The sequence below is a fragment of the Varanus komodoensis genome, unplaced genomic scaffold (assembly GCF_004798865.1).
Source record: "Varanus komodoensis strain SLA01 unplaced genomic scaffold, ASM479886v1 scaffold48, whole genome shotgun sequence".
Lineage (NCBI taxonomy): Eukaryota > Metazoa > Chordata > Lepidosauria > Squamata > Varanidae > Varanus > Varanus komodoensis.
Genome location: NW_025336059.1, coordinates 987,022 through 1,006,341, shown reverse-complemented (window position 1 = coordinate 1,006,341; position 19,320 = coordinate 987,022). Strand labels below are relative to the sequence as shown.

The 19,320-nt window shown below is 50.1% G+C and overlaps 1 protein-coding gene across 5 annotated transcripts; it reads right to left on the bottom strand.

The window, feature by feature from the left end:
• Positions 1 to 4,625: 4,625 nt before the first annotated feature.
• TNFRSF4 (TNF receptor superfamily member 4) lies at positions 4,626 to 17,904 on the bottom strand. Of its 5 annotated transcripts, none has more exons than XM_044445445.1 (6): positions 13,758 to 16,720; positions 12,660 to 12,726; positions 11,344 to 11,558; positions 10,437 to 10,562; positions 8,799 to 8,885; positions 4,626 to 6,068 (listed from the first exon to the last, which is right to left on the bottom strand). In XM_044445445.1, exons 1-5 carry the CDS (start codon positions 14,314 to 14,316, stop codon positions 8,812 to 8,814), a joined length of 1,041 nt encoding a protein of 346 aa, XP_044301380.1. In that variant the 5' UTR covers positions 14,317 to 16,720; the 3' UTR covers positions 4,626 to 6,068; positions 8,799 to 8,811. The 5 variants fall into 5 exon arrangements, with proteins under 5 accessions (XP_044301380.1, XP_044301383.1, XP_044301379.1 ...); XM_044445448.1 differs by lacking the exon at positions 4,626 to 6,068 and having other exon boundaries at positions 6,495 to 8,885; positions 13,758 to 13,865; positions 16,582 to 17,904; XM_044445444.1 differs by lacking the exon at positions 4,626 to 6,068 and having other exon boundaries at positions 6,495 to 8,885; positions 13,758 to 15,544; positions 16,582 to 16,638.
• Positions 17,905 to 19,320: the final 1,416 nt, after the last annotated feature.

Here is a 19,320-nt window from a genome sequence, read left to right as displayed (position 1 = left end):
AGATATTATCATTTGAGCAGAAATACCGAACAACTATTTTGAAATTTGCATCTAAGAGGGATAAATTAGCAAATGGAATTGTTATGTAAATTGTGCTCCATTTTTAGCAACGCGCTTTCTCTTTGTTCAGCAATCTTTAAGCGGCCTCCTATTGAACACAAATGTTCAGAAGAAAATTTCTAAACCATTTTCTTGCTCAGTTCTCTTAACACTTGCATTTTGATGACTAAAATACACACTTTTTGCCAGCAAGTTTGTTTTTTAAAATGCAGCATATTAGCAAACAGTTTTCCCTCCAGTGTATACATTTTTTGTATTCATTTCCTGGTTTGGAGACCTGCCTTGCAAAATTCAGCAATGTGCAAATTTTCAAAGAGCTCTAAATGCCAAGTTTGCGTTCGGATGATTGCAGAAGTGGAAAGTTTCCTGGTTCTGGTCCCTAACTCAGCCATGATACTCAGAGAGACTGTAGGCTAATCGCCGACTCTCAGGCCAGCCTACCTCACAGGGTTGTTGGGAATGCAGGGGCCGAGGAGGAGGCTAGAGGATCCCTGCAGAAGGGGGAGAAATCAGGCTACAAATATAATAATAAAACAAGTGAACACATATGACCTTACAATCAGCTTATTATTATATTCAAAATATCTCTTGGTTTATTCCAAGAAAGGAAAATTCATCCCTTCATTGGAAGAATTCCAGGGCCAACCAACTCGGCAGCATAAGGACAGATTGCAGGATGATGGGTGTTAGTCCCACACATCTGGGGAGCACCAGACTGGGAAGATGGGCTGCAGCATCGAAACTGACGAGACACGGATTCCGCCTGAGGCCCCCGGCCAGAAGAGAAAAGTCTTAACCCAGCAACGGAGAGACTGGCATCAGGCCAGACCCACCCATCTGGGGGGAGCCAGCAGCAAGACGACCCTCGCGATGTCCGACTCGCAATGCCCCTCTGCCGAATCCTAATCGGGAACATTTCGCGCTCCCGCGTCCGAGAAGCTGCGAGGGTTCGAACACACCTGGGGCAGCACCGTCAGCACGCCGGAAGCGCATTCACCGGGCCCACACAGCCACATTTCTGTCAGCTCGTGCCCGCGAGGCTGCCACTTCCTGCCAGCATGGAAAAGATCGCAAGCATGCGGGGAAGGCGGCCTCGGCTCGGTCGGACGAGAGCCGTGCTCAAGGGGGAAATGAAAGCCTGCACTTTTGGGATGCCGCTCGCGTGACGTCAAGCCCTGCCGTCAGCCTGAAATGTCAGAGCTGGCCCGGGGCGCTCGTGCCCTCCCCGTGCAGGCGTCATTTCGCCTCGCGGAGTCATCACTCCTGCAACCAGTCAGGGGGAGGCGGGTGCGTCTTGCGAGGTCGTGGTGGGCGGGTGGGCGGGAGGCACCTGCACCGAAAAGCCACCGCTTGCCGGATCGGTCGAAGGCGAAGGCCAGAGGCGGAGCAGGGCTTGGGGCGGCAAGGGAAGGGGAATCCAGCAAAGCCAGCCTGCGACTCACACGTGAGAGGACCGGAGAAGAGATCCTACAGATGCCCCTAGCGCAGGCACCTTCCTGACCCGCGGGGCGGAGCGTGTGTCTTCCCTGGACCGAGGGCATGGCAGGGACCTGCTCGCAGCTGCTCGCGACGCCTAGGAATCAACATCAGGGCTGGAGAGTGCTGTCAAGCCAAGGGGTACCCAGAGCCCACGAGCTTCCTGGGAGCTCTGGTGCACCGAAACACCACAGGACAAAGATAAAAAGGTTCTTTCCACAGCTTTTCACAATCCCGTTTCGTCCTGACCCCTCAAAAGCATTCCATCACCTGCAAAGATAGCTACCTCCCAGCTCACCATGGCCATGAAACCTCATGCTCAAATACAGATGCAGTTTTTAAGTTAACACCAAACTCTTTGTCATTTGTGCTGCCATAAATGGGTACCCTTCGAGCAGTTGTCACCAAGTTTAGTGGTACAGGACTCCTTTTTGCAGAAGCCATGCTGATTCTATGGAAGATTCGTCCCTGTATATGACAGACAATTTTATTTTTAATAATATTTTCCTGGAGCTTAAGGCAACTGGTGCATAACTTCCTGAATCCCTTTTTTAAAAATTAGCATTCTGATAATCACTATCAAGTTCCCAGGTAAAGTTCTTAAGAGATGCACTGCAGATTTTTCTCAGAAGACGAAACATTGCACATTTTAGCTCTTGAAGATGGATCCCTTCTGGCCATGGGTTTGGGTTCAGAGGGTCAATGAAACCTCAAACGCGGCTGTACAACTTTCCTTGTGAAAGGAAAGACTCAAAGTTTTAGGGAAAGAACCAGAATCCCTTTGCAGAGAATCTTCTTTCTCTGCAAATACTTCCAGGAAATTCCTTGGTATTTCTAGGTAAGGCTGGGAAAAAGGTCCGCCTGAAACACTACTACTTCTACTACTCAGTGTAAACCAGGAGTTGGTAAGTTGTAGCCCTTCTGATGTCCCAGTCTCCAACTCCCAGAATCCTTCACCCTTAGCTATGCTGCCAAGGGCAGCTGGGAATTACAGGCCAAAGCATCTGTCCACCCCGATGCAGCCAATAATGAGTTTGATAAATCAATGAGGATGTGACAGATGAGCGTACTTTGACATGCTAGGATGCAGATGCAGAGCCAATGGGAAAAGCTGACAGGCTGCTATTGCGCCTGGCCAGCTGCCCCTACAAAGCCTCACAGCTTTGGATTTTCCAGTACCACCTTCAAACAGATGGCTTCCATTTTTAAAACAAATGATTGCACAGTTTTTCTGCAAATTTAAGACCTGCTTAATACCCCCAAGAAGCAGGATGTGCCCCTCCTCTTTTTGCTGAATCAGGAGGGCCCATCCTGGCAGCAAGCAGAACCAAGATCTTTGTGAAGGTCATGTTTCATACATCGCTTTTCTTCTTTTTATCCTTCTGAGCTATCTTTTGGTCTACCCGGAAACCGCGCGTCATGACTTTAAGAAGACTTTGCAGAAGACCGCGTTCGCGAGGATCCTTCACCTTGCGAAAGCAGCACCGCAAGCAAAAACGACAGCCAGCTCAAGATGTCAAGTCTCGGCAGCTGACGGACGATCGGTCTGCGGGGCTGAAAATTTCTGCTGAGCACAACAAAGGCAAATCCATTCTGTCAAAATGTACCACCACCATCTTCTATCTGGTGATCAATGTCTGATATCTCACAGCTGGTGCGGTTTGCCCAAGATCTCTTGTGGCTTCCCTTAAGCTAGAAGATTCGAGAACGTTCTCCCCCATCAGACCGTTCAAGCCGAAAGGCCTAGATTTTATTTCTGTTCCTCCGGAAATAATAGAGTCAAATATGGGCACATGGTTGGATCTCAGCTGCTTGTCTAAAATGTACGTCGGGGTTTTCATGTCGGCTTGTCCAACCAAGACTTTGCCCTTCCAGATTCAAGATACGCAGGATGAACAAAGATGGTGTGCAGTTTATGGAAAACCTTGACGAAAGAGGGGCTCAGAATAGAAACAAGCAAAAGAAACAGCCCCCTTCCCTGGAGCGTATTCGGTCCCCTGAATATGGCAGGGGAGACTGCAGGCCTCCCAGGCCGAGCAAAGCACCTGTTCTTCTCCCAAGCCAAAGGTAAAAGGCAAAACCTCTTGGCAGGGATTCTCATGAGTTGCCTCTGCCTCTGTTCCAGCGGCGGCCACTGTGGCCGGGCCGTGACCGCCTGTCCTGCGAGGTGGGGAGGCTGCTTCAGCCAGGCCAACAGCCTCATTCTGCAAGCAAAAGCAGCTCTTATCTACAGGGCGGCTTGACTCCCTGTGGGATCAGAAGGATCTTCTTGCTGTTCTTTTGGTAGAGGCCATGCAACCTTCCTCATCTAGGGAGACGGGCCAAGACTGGGGGGACACAAGGAAGGCCGAAAGTTCTCTCTGGTCCAGCAGGGCCTTTTTCCCTCCGGAAGTATCCCAAGAAGGCAACTCTGTTCCCTTATTTCATGGCCCTATTGTGCTATGTTTACAAGATGCTGAGCATCCCAGTCCAGGAACCTTCTTGGAAGGAAATCCGAGGGCAGCGACTCGGAGGAGGGCCCTGTCAGTGGTGGCTCCCCGACTGTGGAACTCGCTCCCCAGGGAGGTCCTCCTGGCACCGACACTTTATCATTTTTGGCGTCAGGTGAAAACTTTTTTATTTTCTTGGTATTTTAACCATTAATTGGGTTTACCCTTGTTTGCATCATTATTCATCAGAGGCGGTGTGTTGTGTGTTGTGGTGGTAGTTGTTTTTTGTTCTTTGTAAGCCATCCAGAGACTTTTAGTAATAGGATGGCATATAAACACTTTACATAGCCAAACAAACATGAAGACCTCTTGAGCTAGCATGGATAAAAGCTCCCGAAAGGAGCCTTCTGAAGTTCTGCTGTTATGCCCAGCTCAGGCAGGCAGGCACAAGAGACAGGGCCTTCTTGGTGGTGATGGCATGTTTGTGAAACTCCTAATTTTAGAGATTTGTCTGAGCCCCTCCTCCCATTTGAATCTTTAGACAGAAAACAAAACCGATCTTTAAAAATCCAACTCATCTTTAACCCATGGATGACTGTCTCATAATTTTAATTGTTAAATACTGCAAAATGTAATTTAATTGTTAAATGCTGCAAAATGTATTTTAATTGTTAAATGCTGCAAAATGTAAATTTAATTGTTAAATGCTGCAAAGATGAATGCATGAATACATGGGGAAGGAGGTCATTGTTAAACATATTTTAGCAAAATTGCTGACAAAAATATGTATTTCACAAAAAGAGTCACCCAAATACTTCAGCTCAGAGAAATGAGTTCTGAAATCGCTTACAAGTTACCCTGTGATTTTTATGCTGCATATTTTTAAAAAATGTCAAAGTTGGAGAAATGTTCAAAGGTCAAAAGGAACTGCATCTAAGATTCAAAAAATGAACTCAAGTTCAGATAGGAAAGAGAGAGGCTCCATCTTGTGGCGCTTTTAAATCCTGCAGGAAATTTAATCGCTTGATCCAGCTTTATACAAAAGCATGAAAGAAAACACCATTAATTCCCTTCTTGTGTTAAAATGCTTGCAACTCTCTAGACTGAAAAATGACGTCTTCATCTTCGGTATAAATTTATTTTCCTGGGAACCCATGGGGGCGGTGTGCTATATATCGAGGGTGTATATTGAAGGGATTACCTTCTAGGAAGTGACGTGAAGGAGGCCAACAGGTGCCCAGAAGATGGGTGAGATTTTTGGTTTGGTCAGTTCCCTTTTTATGCCCCACTTCTAGCTAAGAACTGGGGCATTTCTCCAAGGGGAGCATTTTGGGGTGGGCAACCCGGTTGTCCTGCAGTTCTGCAAAAGCAGCGAGCGAAATGATACTTGGTCCAAAGTAGATCTTTGGTCTGGTCCAGCAAAGCCGTTCCGGAGAAGCCTTTCTGGAGGAGGCTTCCTCCAAAGGGGACACATCCAGCCCAGACCAGCACCACCCCTTTGGGGCAGAAGCTGAGCCGCCTCCGGGTCCGCAGGAGTGCCGTTGCCTCCGGCTGTGGGCTAACCAGTCTGCCCCAAGAAGGGCTGCCTGTGTGGCAGAGGATCTTCCGGGAAAACAGCGGCTGAGGGTGAGCGGGACCCAAGAGGCTCCGCTGAGGAAGCCTTCAGTGACTACCGAACCCGTGCCTAAAGCAACACAGATCTTCAGTTCCGTGCCCCTGACTTGTTTCCTGGAGTCAACAGTCTGCATTGCTGAGCTGTGCCCCCCGCTCGACTCTTGTGCAATGCCCTCCGCTGCAGAAATGTCCTTTCCCCTCCGTTTGCACTCTGTGCGTACTTGCAGAACCTTGATGCTTGACGCTTGGAATGTCGGATGACCTTCCCTTTTGGATTTGGCCCCTGGCTTGGGCCCTGCTTCCGTCAAGGCCAGCACCCGCTTGCCCAGGCACCAGAAATGGGCAGAAGTGCTGGGCTGGGACCAGGGGATCCACGGTCTGGTCCCCACCCAGCCATCAAACTCACAGGGTGACCTGAGCTCAGCCTGCCTCGCAGGGTTGTTGTTGAAGCTGAGGATACCATGGAGCTCAAAAGGCTTCTAAGCAAGGCTAGGAAGAAAAGGTGGGATATAAAAGCAATGCGTATTTATTTTCCAGATACTTTTGTAACTGATTAGTGTTTTTTTTAAATTTTATATGGATTTATTGATGGTTTTAGTTTACTATGCCTGTTGATATTTAACGGATCTCTGTAGCTGTCTAAATTGCACTATTTTGTATTTTATTGGCTTTAATTGTTCACCACCCAGAGAGCTCTATTTAGGATTATTGAGGATTATACAATTTAAAAATAAATGTAATGTAATAGTAATGATGATCACAGCGATAATAAAGAGAAAAAAGACCCATTGTTTGATTTCCTTAAATGTCTGAGGCTGAAAACTGAATGCTGTTCTGGGCTCCGCCAAGGCTATTCTTATATTGTGGATCAATTATTCAGAAATAAATATCATGTCATCACACAGGGAAACGGGGAAAAGGAGCTGAAACAGTTATGTTTTTAATTGCGCTAGAGCTAAAACCTAACATTGAGGTATTCATTGTTCAACGTACAAAAGCTTGCCCTCCAGCAGCAACTCAGAAGCAAAGCAGAAACTAGAAATATTTTGCATCATCTCCAAATGCAGTGAATTTTCCAAATTCAGCCACTTACACTCAGCATGTGGATGAAGCACCTGTGTGTTTGTGCTTAAAACAAAAACAAAAAACCCTCCGGTGCTCATTTTTCAAAAGAAAAACCATAAATTAGACCACTGCGGTTTGCAGCTCCAAGATAGTGATCAGATAAAACACAAAGCAAACAAAAACGATCATCGATACGACAAATGTAACCAAATTCAAAGATCACAGTTCAACAACGGAGCAGCTGCTTTTGATCTAAAAATTCTGCCGCTCAGCCCTTGGAATCTCCAGCCAAACGACGCACTGCAAAGGTGATGCTTTTATCTCAGAGATACAAAATTTTGGCTGTTCGGGATTCTAGCCACCCCGTTCAATTCCCACGTCTGGCCACCCGCAAGGCCAAATAATATTCTGTAGCTACGAGTTTGCTTGGACCACATTGGGTTGGCAGTTTTGGGACAGCTTCCCTTCTTTGGGAGATCTTTCGTGCTTCTGTAAACCTTGGCTTCCCCCAAAACTCACTCTTGAGGTTGGATGGAACCATTTTGGAAGGAGAAATCAACACTGGGCATTTGGGACCCATGGACTGGCCCAGCCAGCTGGTTTAAGGGTCAAGTTCGGCACTTCAAGACAAAACAGGAATTGCTTCTCATCATCATAAGGAGGGGGAAGAGATGGCCAAGATGGCCGAAGCTTCAGAGACCACCACCGATGAAGCTAGGTGGTGTCTTTCGCTAGCTCTCCAACTGCAGCAGCCCAGATACGGAAGGTGGGGGGGATATAGGAAGGATTAGAAGAGCTAGGCAAAAATGAGGGGGGGGGGAGAGTAAGCTAGCGTACGAATCAAGATGGCTTTCCGCCCAGCAAAATGCAGGCCACCCAGGGCCTCATGTCTCATCTGAACCGTTTCCCAGAAGACTGGTGCCAACTTTTGGTCCACCAGCGCCTTCATCCACTTCACTAGCTATCACGAAGACCACCTGAGCTTCTCGCCATCACTGTCTGAAAGCTGACTCACGGCAAAACCTGAAACAAAACTGGCTCACTTGCATTGCTTTTGCATAAATACAGCCACACGCTTCAAAGCATCTCTCAGAGACATTTCTGCAGCAGGAACCACTGGCAGGAGGCCCCGGCAGCTGGCACGAGAAAGTCTGGTCCAGACCAAGATCAGACCCTCCTTTATCTGAAGAACTTGGCTGCCCATTCACAAAACTGAACACTTACGGTCTCATGTTGGAATCCTGGAAGCGCTCACCTTCAAAAGCATCCAACCTCTAACTAGAAAACTGGATTTATGCAGCCCCGGCCTTCTGAGCTTTGGGGTGCATCAAAGGTGCCCAGTGGGACAAAAACCTACTTTAGGTAAGAATATGAGGTTGGATCCAACTGTAATCATACTAAAGTCCCAATTAAATTGGGGACCTGCTGTATGTATAACTAATCTGGATCCAAACTTCCAAATACATATCAAAGAAACAAACAAATCTTATTTGTACCTACATACAAAAGCACCCGTGTCCGTCTCTCTGTGTGTATCTCCGGTATACAGATAGAGAGAGAGAGAAAGAATTCTGTGCTATAGAAAACTCCCCATCTAGGAGTAAAATTAATATTCCCTTTAGGAAACACAAAAATGTTGAAATCCACTCAACTCAGGCAGTTTAATATATAATATTTATGGACTATATGAATTTAGAGATGTGATCGATCTCTGTAATTCATATGTGTTCTTTTCTTTTGAAAGGATTCATAACCCCCAAAGCAGGTTCTGCCTTTAGCTCAAAGAGGGGAAGTATGTGCCACGTACACAATTCTCGTTGGCTCAGGGTGGAATCATTCCCTCTTATTGCTTATCAAGCAGATAAAACAGCTGGGTTTGGCCAAAAAGTCGATCGCCAGATGTTTGGGGCTCCCAGCATTGCTGACCACTGGCAGAGCCTTCTGGGAGTTGAAGTCCCAAAGGTCTAACGATCGACCGGCAGCACCCCTGGCTGTCAGAAGCAAAACAGGTCCTGCTCAGAGAGGTTTATAATCCACAAGATCCAAGACCTGTTTGGGAGGGGAGGGGAAAGGGAGTTGACTGGGAGGAAGGCGGACAAATGGGAAGCAATCTGGAGGTCGGGGCTGAGTTCCTTTGGCTCAGAGGTGCCAAACCTGATGCGCTCCATCAGATTCGGGCAAGGCTAGATTTGCAGTCCTTTTGCTCTTCCTGGACAGGAAATCGGTAGCTGTTTCTTCCATCTGAAAGACAAGCATGGGGAGGGTTTACGGTTAGGGTAGGATGAGTGAAAAAGGCCAAATCCGTTGGCCAAGAGCAGCGTAAAACTGCAGGTGATCGTCCTGGAAGCTGGGCCCCTCTAGCTAAATCTGCCATTCATACACGCCAGGTGGGCCCCCCAGATGTATGGAACTGCAATTCCCATCCTTCTAATAGCTCTGCTGGTCTGGAATATGGTGAAATTTACTTAGTTTATTTAAACATAAATAAATGTATCTGTCCACTTCAGTTTTACTCAATGTCTTATTTGTCCAGTCCTAAATCCGGAACTTAATTCTAAATTTGGTTCATCTTTTCACGGACGTGAACATTTCTAGTCTTTTCATTCAAGTTGGTTGAACAAATTTCCTTGTATGTGCATTTGTTACATTCTGCTGGATAGTTTGACTGAATTTTCCAGCAATTTTCCCAATCTCCCTCTATTTTCCCAATTTCGCTAATACAGTCACATTTACCTGCACGGTTTGATGGACAGAGTCTTGCAAAATGTGGAAGAAAGTTCAAAATCAGCTCATTTGGGGTTGAAATAAGAGTGGAACGATTTCACCCTATCCAACTGGGAATGTTGGAGATGGCAGCCCAACCTATCAAGAAGGCCCTAGGCTGGAGAATCCAAATCCAGATTATTTTCCTGAAGTTGCTCCGTCCATTAGTGCTCACAGCCCTAAAATTAGTTCATGTGAGAAAGCCACTTAGAGATCATCAGGACTTATGGAGTACTAAATACCCCTGGCTGGTCACGGCCATAAACTCCCCGTAAGTGACAAAGTTTAGCCAGTCTTCTGCGAAGTCACATTAATTCACAACTGGGGATGAGTTTGCAGGTGTGAGACAAACACGGCGGGGAAATGGAAAGTTCGAAGGGCTGTCCCATGGACAGTTCTGTGGCCGTTTTTCTAGGAACGGTGTGATGTTATGTTTCATGATTCATAATAATCATTATTAATTATCATTATTATATTACGAATCATAATGCTCATAACATTCTGACCTTTTTATTTAGCCACCGTTTTATTAAGAATTTTACACAGTCACATTTTTTCTGTTCCTTCTCTTCCTCTTTTTCTTTAGTTTTGAAAGTGTTGTTTTATGTTGTGTTTTTACTGAATTTTAACTATTGTTACTGTATTATTTATTTATTTATTTAAAACATTTCTATGCCGCCCCATTCGCCGAAGCCTCGGGGCGGCTCACAACAATATTATATTGCTATTTGAACTTTTTGTAAGCCGTCCTGAGGTGCTTTTTGCAAAGGATGGGATAGAAATGTTTTTAATAAATAAATAGCATTATGAATCATGAAACATAATAATTTCATGATTGCTATGAATAATCATGAATATTATTTCATGGTTATTATGAGTAATAATAGATACCACCTCCATCTAAAACTTGGGACAAGACCAAATTTCAACCACCAACTGTAACCCAACCAGCATTAATTCTAGACATTTTTAATTTTATTTTTAAGGGAACAGCCTGGAACTTTGATTCTTGCAACTGGTGTGACATACCCTCATGTGGAACATTAGTGAACACAGCAGAGTCCTTTTTCTTGGCCTTCTGACGAAATAGCAGAAAGATCACCAGTCCGACCACAAGCAACAGCCCTGCACTGGTCAGGAAAATGATTAAGAGCCCTAAAAGAGAAACATAAAAGCAAAGTTCAAAGTTAGAGCCACCTGGGAAATACATGATAGATAATTCAATTCAGCATTAGCTACTTGGGCAAACCCACTAAAACTCAAGTTGGAGTAGCTAAAAGAAGAAGAGCGTAGGGAGAAAAATGATGCCCCAAGCCAATGCAACGCTCCGGGAAACCCTGACTTTATTCTTCTCCATTTGGGGGGCTGTAAGAGAAGAAAGTAGAGGAGGTATTAAGGCTCAACAGGAAAAGAATTTCTTAGTGTACAAAAGCCAAAATGGATTTCGGAACCATCGCAAGGCCTTTTGGTCCTCAGCTTGTCAGAAAGAGCACCAGAGATAATCGGGCTGGAGCTGGCCACCCACAAGCATTCTGTAAAGAAGAGCTGCTTTTGCTGCGAGAACCAAAGCTGTTGCTCGGGCGACCTGTCCCGGGAAGCGGAAAGGGTTGGGGCCTGGGCGTTCCAACAGCACTGCTGCGAAGCAAGAGAAGAACAGCAACTCCCCTCTGAGCAGGGCCAAATCCAGGGCTCGGACAGCCGCAGTGAGCCAAACTTCTGGGCACGCTTTTCCCCATCTGCACTGGCTTCTCCTCTCTCTCACCCTGGCTAGCCTCCCTGGCTTGGCAGGAGGAGCACCTGGGCGCAAGGAGGCTGGGCCACCTCCTACTCCTCAGGCCGGGGCGAGAGGTGGGCAAGCAAGCAGGCTGCCATGGGGGGAAAGGAGCGGCTCTCTGTTGCAGAGCACCTGCCCAGCCCTGCAACCCGGGACCCTCACCGTCTCTCTGCTCCTTTGGCCTGTCCCTCCCGGGCTGAGTAGCCGAAGTCGTGAGAGTGGAGGAGGACGTCGTAGTCGCTGTGCCCGGCCCCTGCCTTAGGCTTGAGGGAACCACGATGGCCGTCTGTCTCGGCACCCGGGTGGGCGGCTCGCTGCAGATGGCGTCCTCGTCCCTTTTCCCAGCACGGAGGGTCTTCTGGCCGTAAGCAGTGCAGCTGGCCATGCAAACAAAGAGCAACAGGGAAGAGATCAATCGTGGCCACCCAGTGAAAAGGGGCTGAGACACAGGTGGGGGGGCCCTTTCCCAAGCCCCTCCCCAGGACAGCACTCCCTAGTTTTGGCAACCTTTCAGTGGGCAGGGAGACAACAGAGACGGCGAATTTGCAACTTCACCATCAAAAGTGATCTCCTTTCCTGCTTAGAAAAATGCTTTTTTGGATTCTGTCACCCCATAAATGGAGGTTTCTTGGTTGGAAGGAAGGAAGGAAGGAAGGAAGGAAGGAAGGAAGGAAGGAAGGAAGGAAGGAAGGAAGAACCCTGCAAAAATTTGAGCAACATGAGGCGGTTAGAACACCAGTTTTTATGGCTCGCTGACTGGTTGGCTTTTGTTATCCCAGCTAACCAATCAGCAATCACAGCATCCTTAGAAGAGGGGACCAGACTTGCAGAAACGGCTCTGCAAATATTCTTCACATCAGGTGGGGAATCTTGGGTTTACAGCGAGGTTTGAGGGGTCCCAGTCCGGCCCCCTGTAGTTTCCCGAACAGTTGCCTTGCTTGTCCTCTTTTCCCCGACCCCCAAACATTTGCCGATTTCTCTGTCTTCCGGCCGTTTCTCCCTGTTCCTAACGACTGAAATGTGTCGATGGCTGACTTCCTGGCAGTAAGAGCTTTAAGCCAAATTGGGGCTGAGCTTGGCTTTAAAGAGCTTTTGTGAAGTTGAATCCCACCCTCCATTCGAAAGCGGTTTTGCACTCTTGATTCCACGCATTATACCACTGTCGGCTTGTATTTAATATTTAATCATCTGAAACGTTTATCTTGCAGATGGCCTTGAAGGTACATTGCCTTGAGATGCAATTCTGGAAATATCGGAAGGAAAATCGCAGCATTTCATTGAGTTCAATGAGGCTTACCGCTACGCGTGTTTATAACTGCGCCCTAAATAACAAGAAATGACAAGCTTCCCTCCACCCTTCCACCGTCTGAAGGTCCACCATGCAGGATTTATTTCTCAAACAACAACGACACAACTTCACAACACGATCTTGCTGCTCGTGCCAGCTCGTCTTAACTGTTCCGTTTTGCGGTACCTACTTTGTCCAGGGGCGACATCGCTCTTTCCCTCCTCTGGAAAAATATCCACTGGGACAGGGATCACATCCTGGCATGAGGGAAAGAAGCAAGAAAGTAAGGAGGTTAATAAAAACAAAAGAATACTGGTCTGGCTTTCACACGTGCAGGTCAGCGAACAATGTGGAAATAGGAACTGCTGGGCACGTGAACAGTCCTGCCGGCGGCATGGGATTTCCTGCCTTCTTGAAGATCACCACCGAAAGGTAAGGCTGGGGTGGTTCCACAGAACCATAGACAAGTCGAGTTGGAAGGGGCCGTGAAGGCCATCCGGTCCACCCCCTGCTCTTGCAGGACACCAAGTCGCACCACCCCACTCAGAGGGCTGCCCAGTTTCTCCTTGAATGCCTCCAGTGAGGGAGAGCCCCCCACCCCTCCAGGCAGCCGGTCCCCCCGTCGCATTGCTCTGACCCTGAGGAAGCTCTTCCTGATGCCCGGCCTGAACCTGGGCTGTCGCAACTGGACTTGATTATTCCGTGTCCGGCACTCTGGCACCAGCAAGGAGAGATCCTGACCTTCCTCCTTGTGGCAGCCTTTGTGGGACTCATACGGGGATCTCATGTCCCCCCTCAGCCTTCTCTTCGCGAGGCTGAACATGCCCAGTTTTCTCTGTCTCATCAGCGCAGACACTGACTGGCTAGCTGCCCTTGTTGATCTTGGCAGCCCAATCAGAAGAAAACCACCAGTCAGAAAACACACATTTCCATGGTGTCGATAGAATAAAGGAATTTCCTAGCCCTATTTCCGTGCCTGCAAGGAAGCCAAGGTGGCTCACACAGTTCTCCTCTTTTCCGTCCCGTCTTCACAACAACCCTGTGAGGTGGCTTCAGCTGGGAGTCAACAACCCGCCCAGAGTCACCCGAGGGAGCATCCCGGGCAAGTGGGTCGCATACCCGCACCGCCTGCATCCCAGGGTCCTTTGCACCGGCTCTCTATCGCCCCCTTGAGTAAGTCCCTAGCAAGGGAAGCCCCCCTCCATTTCGTGGTCCCACAGAAGCGAATGGTCGGGTGCCGAAGCAGTAGCCACCCGTGTGGCCCCCCAGCCCCCCTTTCTGTACTTACTCCTCTCGCTTTCTCCCAGGGTGTCCTTGGCCGGCGAGTGGCCCGGAAGACACGCGCAGACGGTATTGGACGTCTTTTTGCACGGCTCCAGTTCATGCAGACCCCGTTCTGGGAAAGCACAGACAGGAGAGACAAGGGAGAGGTTCCTAAGCCTTTGCGGCATCACGGCGACGCTACAGCCACTGCGCGCAACGCCGGTGGGCAGCCCAGAACGAAGCATCGGCGGAAGCGCACAGACGGGTGTCCGCCATGGCCGGGAACGTCCCTCCAGGTGGAAAATGCAGTGAGACTTGCGGGGACCCGCGTCCCCAAGGGAGGGGGGGGGACCAGGAAGGAGGGAGGAGGCAGGAGGGAGAGGTGGTCCAGACACGGCTGAGAAAGCCTGCATGGGGATTCTCGCTGCGAACACGAAGGGCCTGTGTGGGCAGCTTCTTGGGCACCATTTAGTGGCGGCCAGGAGACACGCAGGAGCAAGCCAGGTGCTGGGAGCAGAGCGGCAGAACTTCAGGCAAGATGGGGTCCAGAGTGGGGTTGAACGGAAAGCCCAAGTCGTCGTCATGGGACAGGCTGAGGTCAGGAACCAGGAGAACGCAGGTGGGCAGAACAAGGACCGCGGCCAGGAACAAGCCGGGAATCAGGAGCCAGGGGGACAGATGGAGGTGGGCAGGACAACAGGGTGGGAGACCCGAGACAGCAGGGACCAGCTGCAGCGAGGCCAGGGGAGGGCCAGGAGCGGGGCCGCGGGGCACGGGGCGCAGGGTGCCCTGCGGTGCTGAGGCAGCAAGGCAGGTGGGATGCAGGGCAGGCACAGGGCGGGCGCCAGCCGGGACTGATCCTGCAAACACCGCGGCCGTTGTCCTGGCCCTGCCCTTCGTTCCCATGACAACTGAGTGCGAGGGCACATAATTCAGCTCCTGCATACCCCAGCTGCAATTCCCAGGTTCTCTGGTCAGAGGGATGCAAGCAGCAGAGCGGGGAAAGTCTCGGAAGCGAGGGCAGGCCCCTGCCGGCCTCAGCCACAAGCCCTGCGGCCTTTCCTTTTCCTGCCACTCGGAGCGAGACATGCAGTCCACATCTTCCCTCTGGCTTACCGTGAAATAGGGCCAAGGGGCATCGATTTAGTACATTTGTGAAGGTTTTGACCGTACGGCTGTCTAAATTTCCCAGCCACTTCTAGCTGCCAGAGAACGATCGTGAAAGACGCTCACTTTTCTGCAGCGCACAACCTGCTCCCCACTCTGAGCCGGGCGCACAGGGGAAAAAGGCAGCGTGGCCACGGGAGGGCCCCGACGGTAGCGATTAAGCAGAAAAGCCGTTTCCCACCAGCTTCCTGGGTCAGGCAAGTTCCGCGGGTGTTTTTGCTCTGAGCCAGCGCTTTTTTACAGGATGTTTGATCACCTCTAACCACCCCCAGTTTCCAGTGCTGTTTGCCAGGCAGAACTGGGGGTGAGAACGGCACTTCCAAGAATTGCCGGGGCACGTTGGTGGGGGCACCTCTTGACCCATCTTCTCCTCTCCATCTTTTTCTGGCCCAGATCGCAATGGGGAATCGGAGGGGCGAACCTGAGCCGCTTTCGCAGGCGCCCGAACCGTGCCTGATTCTAAGACCGCTCCCGATAGTAGAGGAGAATTTTAAAAAGTCGACCCTAACATGGGGAGGATTTGGATGTGGGTTTTCGTCCGTTCGGCTCACAGGGAGTGTGCAATCTCCCATTTTGAAATGCAGTTTCTTTTTCCCCTGTTCCCATTTTGTACATTTTGCAGAAGTTAGATCATGTTCTCCTAGACTGAAACATGACCAAGAAAGAAAGAAAGAAAGAAAGAAAGAAAGAAAGAAAGAAAGAAAGAAAGGTGAAGGTGTGTTTATTTAAAATAAAGTGCATACCTTTTCAAAAATGATTGCAAATTGAGGAATTTGTGTATTTTTCCAAGATATGGACACACACTTGCACTGGGGAAAGGTCTTATGATTTACTGAATGCAATAAATTCTTTTAAAATGTTTCGTAATAGGTAGAGGACAGTGATGTTGCTATATGAATAGTACTCTCCAAAGCAAACCAGGCTTATGGAACTAACAATGATTTTCATGTTCATTCATTTAGGATATTACTATAGCAAAAGCTCTCCGAAAACATGAACAATACAACATTGTACACAAAATAAAAGCTATTTCTGTACAAAAATGGGAATGCAAGTGAGCACACACAATTTTCCCAATCAAAAATAAGAAATCCGATTAAAAACCTTGCCGTATACTGTCAAATACCTGAGGGTATCAGGAGAAGTTAAACTGGTGCTGGAAAGACGACACCAGGGGAAGCTGGTGATTCCGGGTTCAGCAGGGCTGTGTATCTGCTCTGGCTTTCAGCCTTAGCTTCGAAGAAACTACCACCAGGCCAAACCCTATCCTTCAAATACGTTCATCAGCACGGTTTGCTCGTTAAAAGTTCAAAGTAAAATCCAGATTGGATACACAGCCTCACTGACCCTGAAACCACCAGTGTCCACTAGATGACGCCCTTGACTGCAGGCAGATCTCACTGGAGAGATTGTTCTGAAATGGGGGACACCACGGAGAAGGCTCTGCCTCCAGTTCCCGCTTCGAGGGGCTCTCAGTGGGAAGCACGCTCTTTAAACAGGGCCCACCTCGTTACCCCCCTCCATCTGTTTATCGCACCTGGACTGAGAGGTCATAAAATGCATTTTTGGTGGGTCAGTTGGATAAGTACTAGACAACCAATAGGCCTGGACTGGACCTGTTCCCCAGGGTGCAAACAGCCGCAGAAGCGTCGCTCGCGAAAAGGCTGGCGGGAAGCCCTTACCTTTGTCGCAGGTGGCACATTTTTTACAATCCGAGTAGGTGTACTCATCGTTATAGTACCTCTCGTCGCACGGTTCGCATTGTGTGTCGGTCGAGCTGTCGCATCGCAGCAGCAACTGTTCCCCTAAATGGAAAAGGCACGTCGGGAGGCGGAAAGAGACAGGAGGGCTTACGGGGCAGAACCAACACTGCGATTGGAAAGTTGAGAAGAGCACATTTGTTCCGGGTCCCTGGGGAGCAACACGGAATAAATGGGGTGGAAGTTGCATGCAAGAAAATGCAGAGATTCGCTGCCTCCGGAGATGGCAGTGATTTTGCAAATGGGGAACGGTTAAGGCACCGTCTGGTTCCTAGTTCAGCAGGAACCAGAAAGTGCCTCACAAGAGGGGTTGGCCGTTCACAGACATCAGAGCCGGGCTTTTCTTAGGACTTGGGGGGCCTCTCGAGAGGTTCTACCACCCCTGCAGGCGGCAAACCACACCCCCCATTTTGCTGTGTCAAAATCCACCCTCCAACGTCTCCGTTTTCCTCATTATTTCTCGGGGGGGGGGCACCACGGGGAAGGCCCCACTTGCCGGCATCCTTCACGTCTCCCTTGGAAGCGGCTCTCCAAGACACCCTTCGGCGTCCATCATAGCGTCCAGCTAAGATAATGAAGCATCAACTCACCTGGTGGACAATATTTACAGCACTTCTCATTTCTGAGGGGATATTTGTTCTTCGGACAACTTAACTGCCATGTGGTCGTCGCCAGTAAGGGGAAGGCAAACACAGCCGCGAATCCCGTAGCCAATTTCATGATCAGCCCGGGGCAGAGAGAGTTGTGTGCACACTGCGAAGCTCGTCCAACACTGACATCAAGGGGCTGAGGCGGTTTTCTGTGGCTGGGAAGTTCCCAGCAGCTTTCATAGGACTGCCTTCTTTCTCTCTCTCAGTGAGAGGAAAAAGCACACGCAGCTTCGATCTCCTCAGCAAAAAGCAAAGCTCGGCAATTTGCTCACATGTGGAAATCGAGCGGATCGCAGAGAGTGGCAGATGGAGCCGGCTTGGAAGCAGAGCTTGCTGTGCCACTTCTCTCAGGCGGCCGTGGGCACGGACAGGGTCTGTGCAGCAGGCAACCAGCTGGCTCAAAAGCAAGCAGGAGAGGAGCTGGGTTGCATTGCTGCGGGCCGTGTAGGATTGCTGCTGTGGAGAGGATCAAAGGCCCTTGGGTGGCCAGCAGGGACTAGGGGAACAGGCGGTGGCTTGTTGGGCTCTGAGCATCCTCTCAGAATCATAGAGTTGGAAGGGGCCAAGAAGGCCATCCGGTCCACCCCCTGCTCTTGCAGGACACCAAGTCACACCACCCCACTCAGAGGGCTGCCCAGTTTTGCCTTGAGTGTGGGAGAGCCCCCCACCCCTCCAGGCAGCCAGTCCCACCGTCGCATTGCTCTGACCCTGAGGAAGCTCTTCCTGGTATCTGGATAGTTGCAGCTTGAATTATTCCGTGTCCTGCACTCTGGCATCAGCAGGAAGAGATCTTGACCTTCCTCTTTGGAACATCCTTTGAGGGACTTATAGAGGGACATCATGTCCCCCCTCAGTCTTCTCTTCTCCAGGCTGAACATGCCCAGTTCTCTCCATCGCTCCTCACAGGGCACCGTTCCCAAACCCTGGGTCATTTTGGTTGCCCTCCTCTGGCCCCTTCCTAATTTACCTGCATCTTGTTCATCTCCTGGCACATTTCTCCATTCCAGAGATCGACGAGGGTTGGACAGAATCACCCACTGAGGTGACAGTGAAATTCCCAAGCAGCAGCTGGGAAATTAGGCCCTCCTGCTTGGCCACCCCTTTGTCGCAGGTGCCCCAAGTCACAGCAAGCCTAAATGCCCCCCGGGAGTGATGTGCCCACAAGACTCTGGACTGAGGGGGCGCTCCTCCAGCTCCCGATCGACGTCGCCCCACGTGCGCCAAACCCCAGATCCACGGTGCGCTCTGCTGAATTCAGGGCCAGAGTCCAACTGGGACGGGTCGCACTTCAGTTGCCGCGAAGTCCCGAGCCACTGCTGACAAGGTGAGCCAGGTGCGCTTGCTGAAATGCCCAGGCACAAGACGCCCTGAAGCCTGCAGCACCAACCTCAAGACCTTCTTGGCCAGGGGAGGAAGGGGTTCTGTGGAGGAGAGACGGGTGGCACACCAGCCAAATCCTGATTCTGCCCAGAACACCCACCTTCAGACGCACACGAAGGTGGAGGTGTCAGGGACACCCGGACAGGGGGGCGGGCAGGATCGAGAGAGGTCTGCCTTCCTGCCCACCCCAGTCCCGCGTGATGCAGCCCAGGCGGTCAAAACGGTCCCATCAGCCTTGCACACACGGCCTGGGAGAATGCGCTGCATCGCCTGCTCACGAATGGCAATGGATTTGGGGCTTTGTCCCCATAACCCGCCCCTGCCCTTCGCTGGTTCCCCGGCCGTTCCTCTTCCGCTCCGAAGCGGAGATGCCAGCGCGAGCCACAGCGGGAAGACCTGCTCGGGCCTCGAGGGTCCTCGCCTCCAGAAGTGCTCTCAGGTTAAAGTGCAAAACGTGGCTGGCTGGGATCGGCTGAGAGATCCCTGGCTGGCCCACAGCAAGAAAGGGGCGCAAGTCCCCAATCGAACCACCAAACCAGAACTCTTCCTACAAGCAAGCACGAGAAGCGCAGGTCGCCAGGGCCTGGGCGCATGCGAAGCCGGTGAAGAATCCCTGGGAAAGGCCATCTAG

Bases quoted from the DNA above. Each gene is read 5' to 3' on its own strand.
- TNFRSF4 (XM_044445445.1), bottom strand. From the start codon at position 14,316: ATGACGACGACTTGGGCTTTCCGTTCAACCCCACTCTGGACCCCATCT. The intron at 12,727-13,757 runs GTAAGTACAGAA...CCCTCATGCCAG, and splicing joins CCTGGGAGAAAGCGAGAGGA to GATGTGATCCCTGTCCCAGT. The intron at 8,886-10,436 runs GTATGTCACACC...CTTGTCTTTCAG, and splicing joins CACTAATGTTCCACATGAGG to ATGGAAGAAACAGCTACCGA.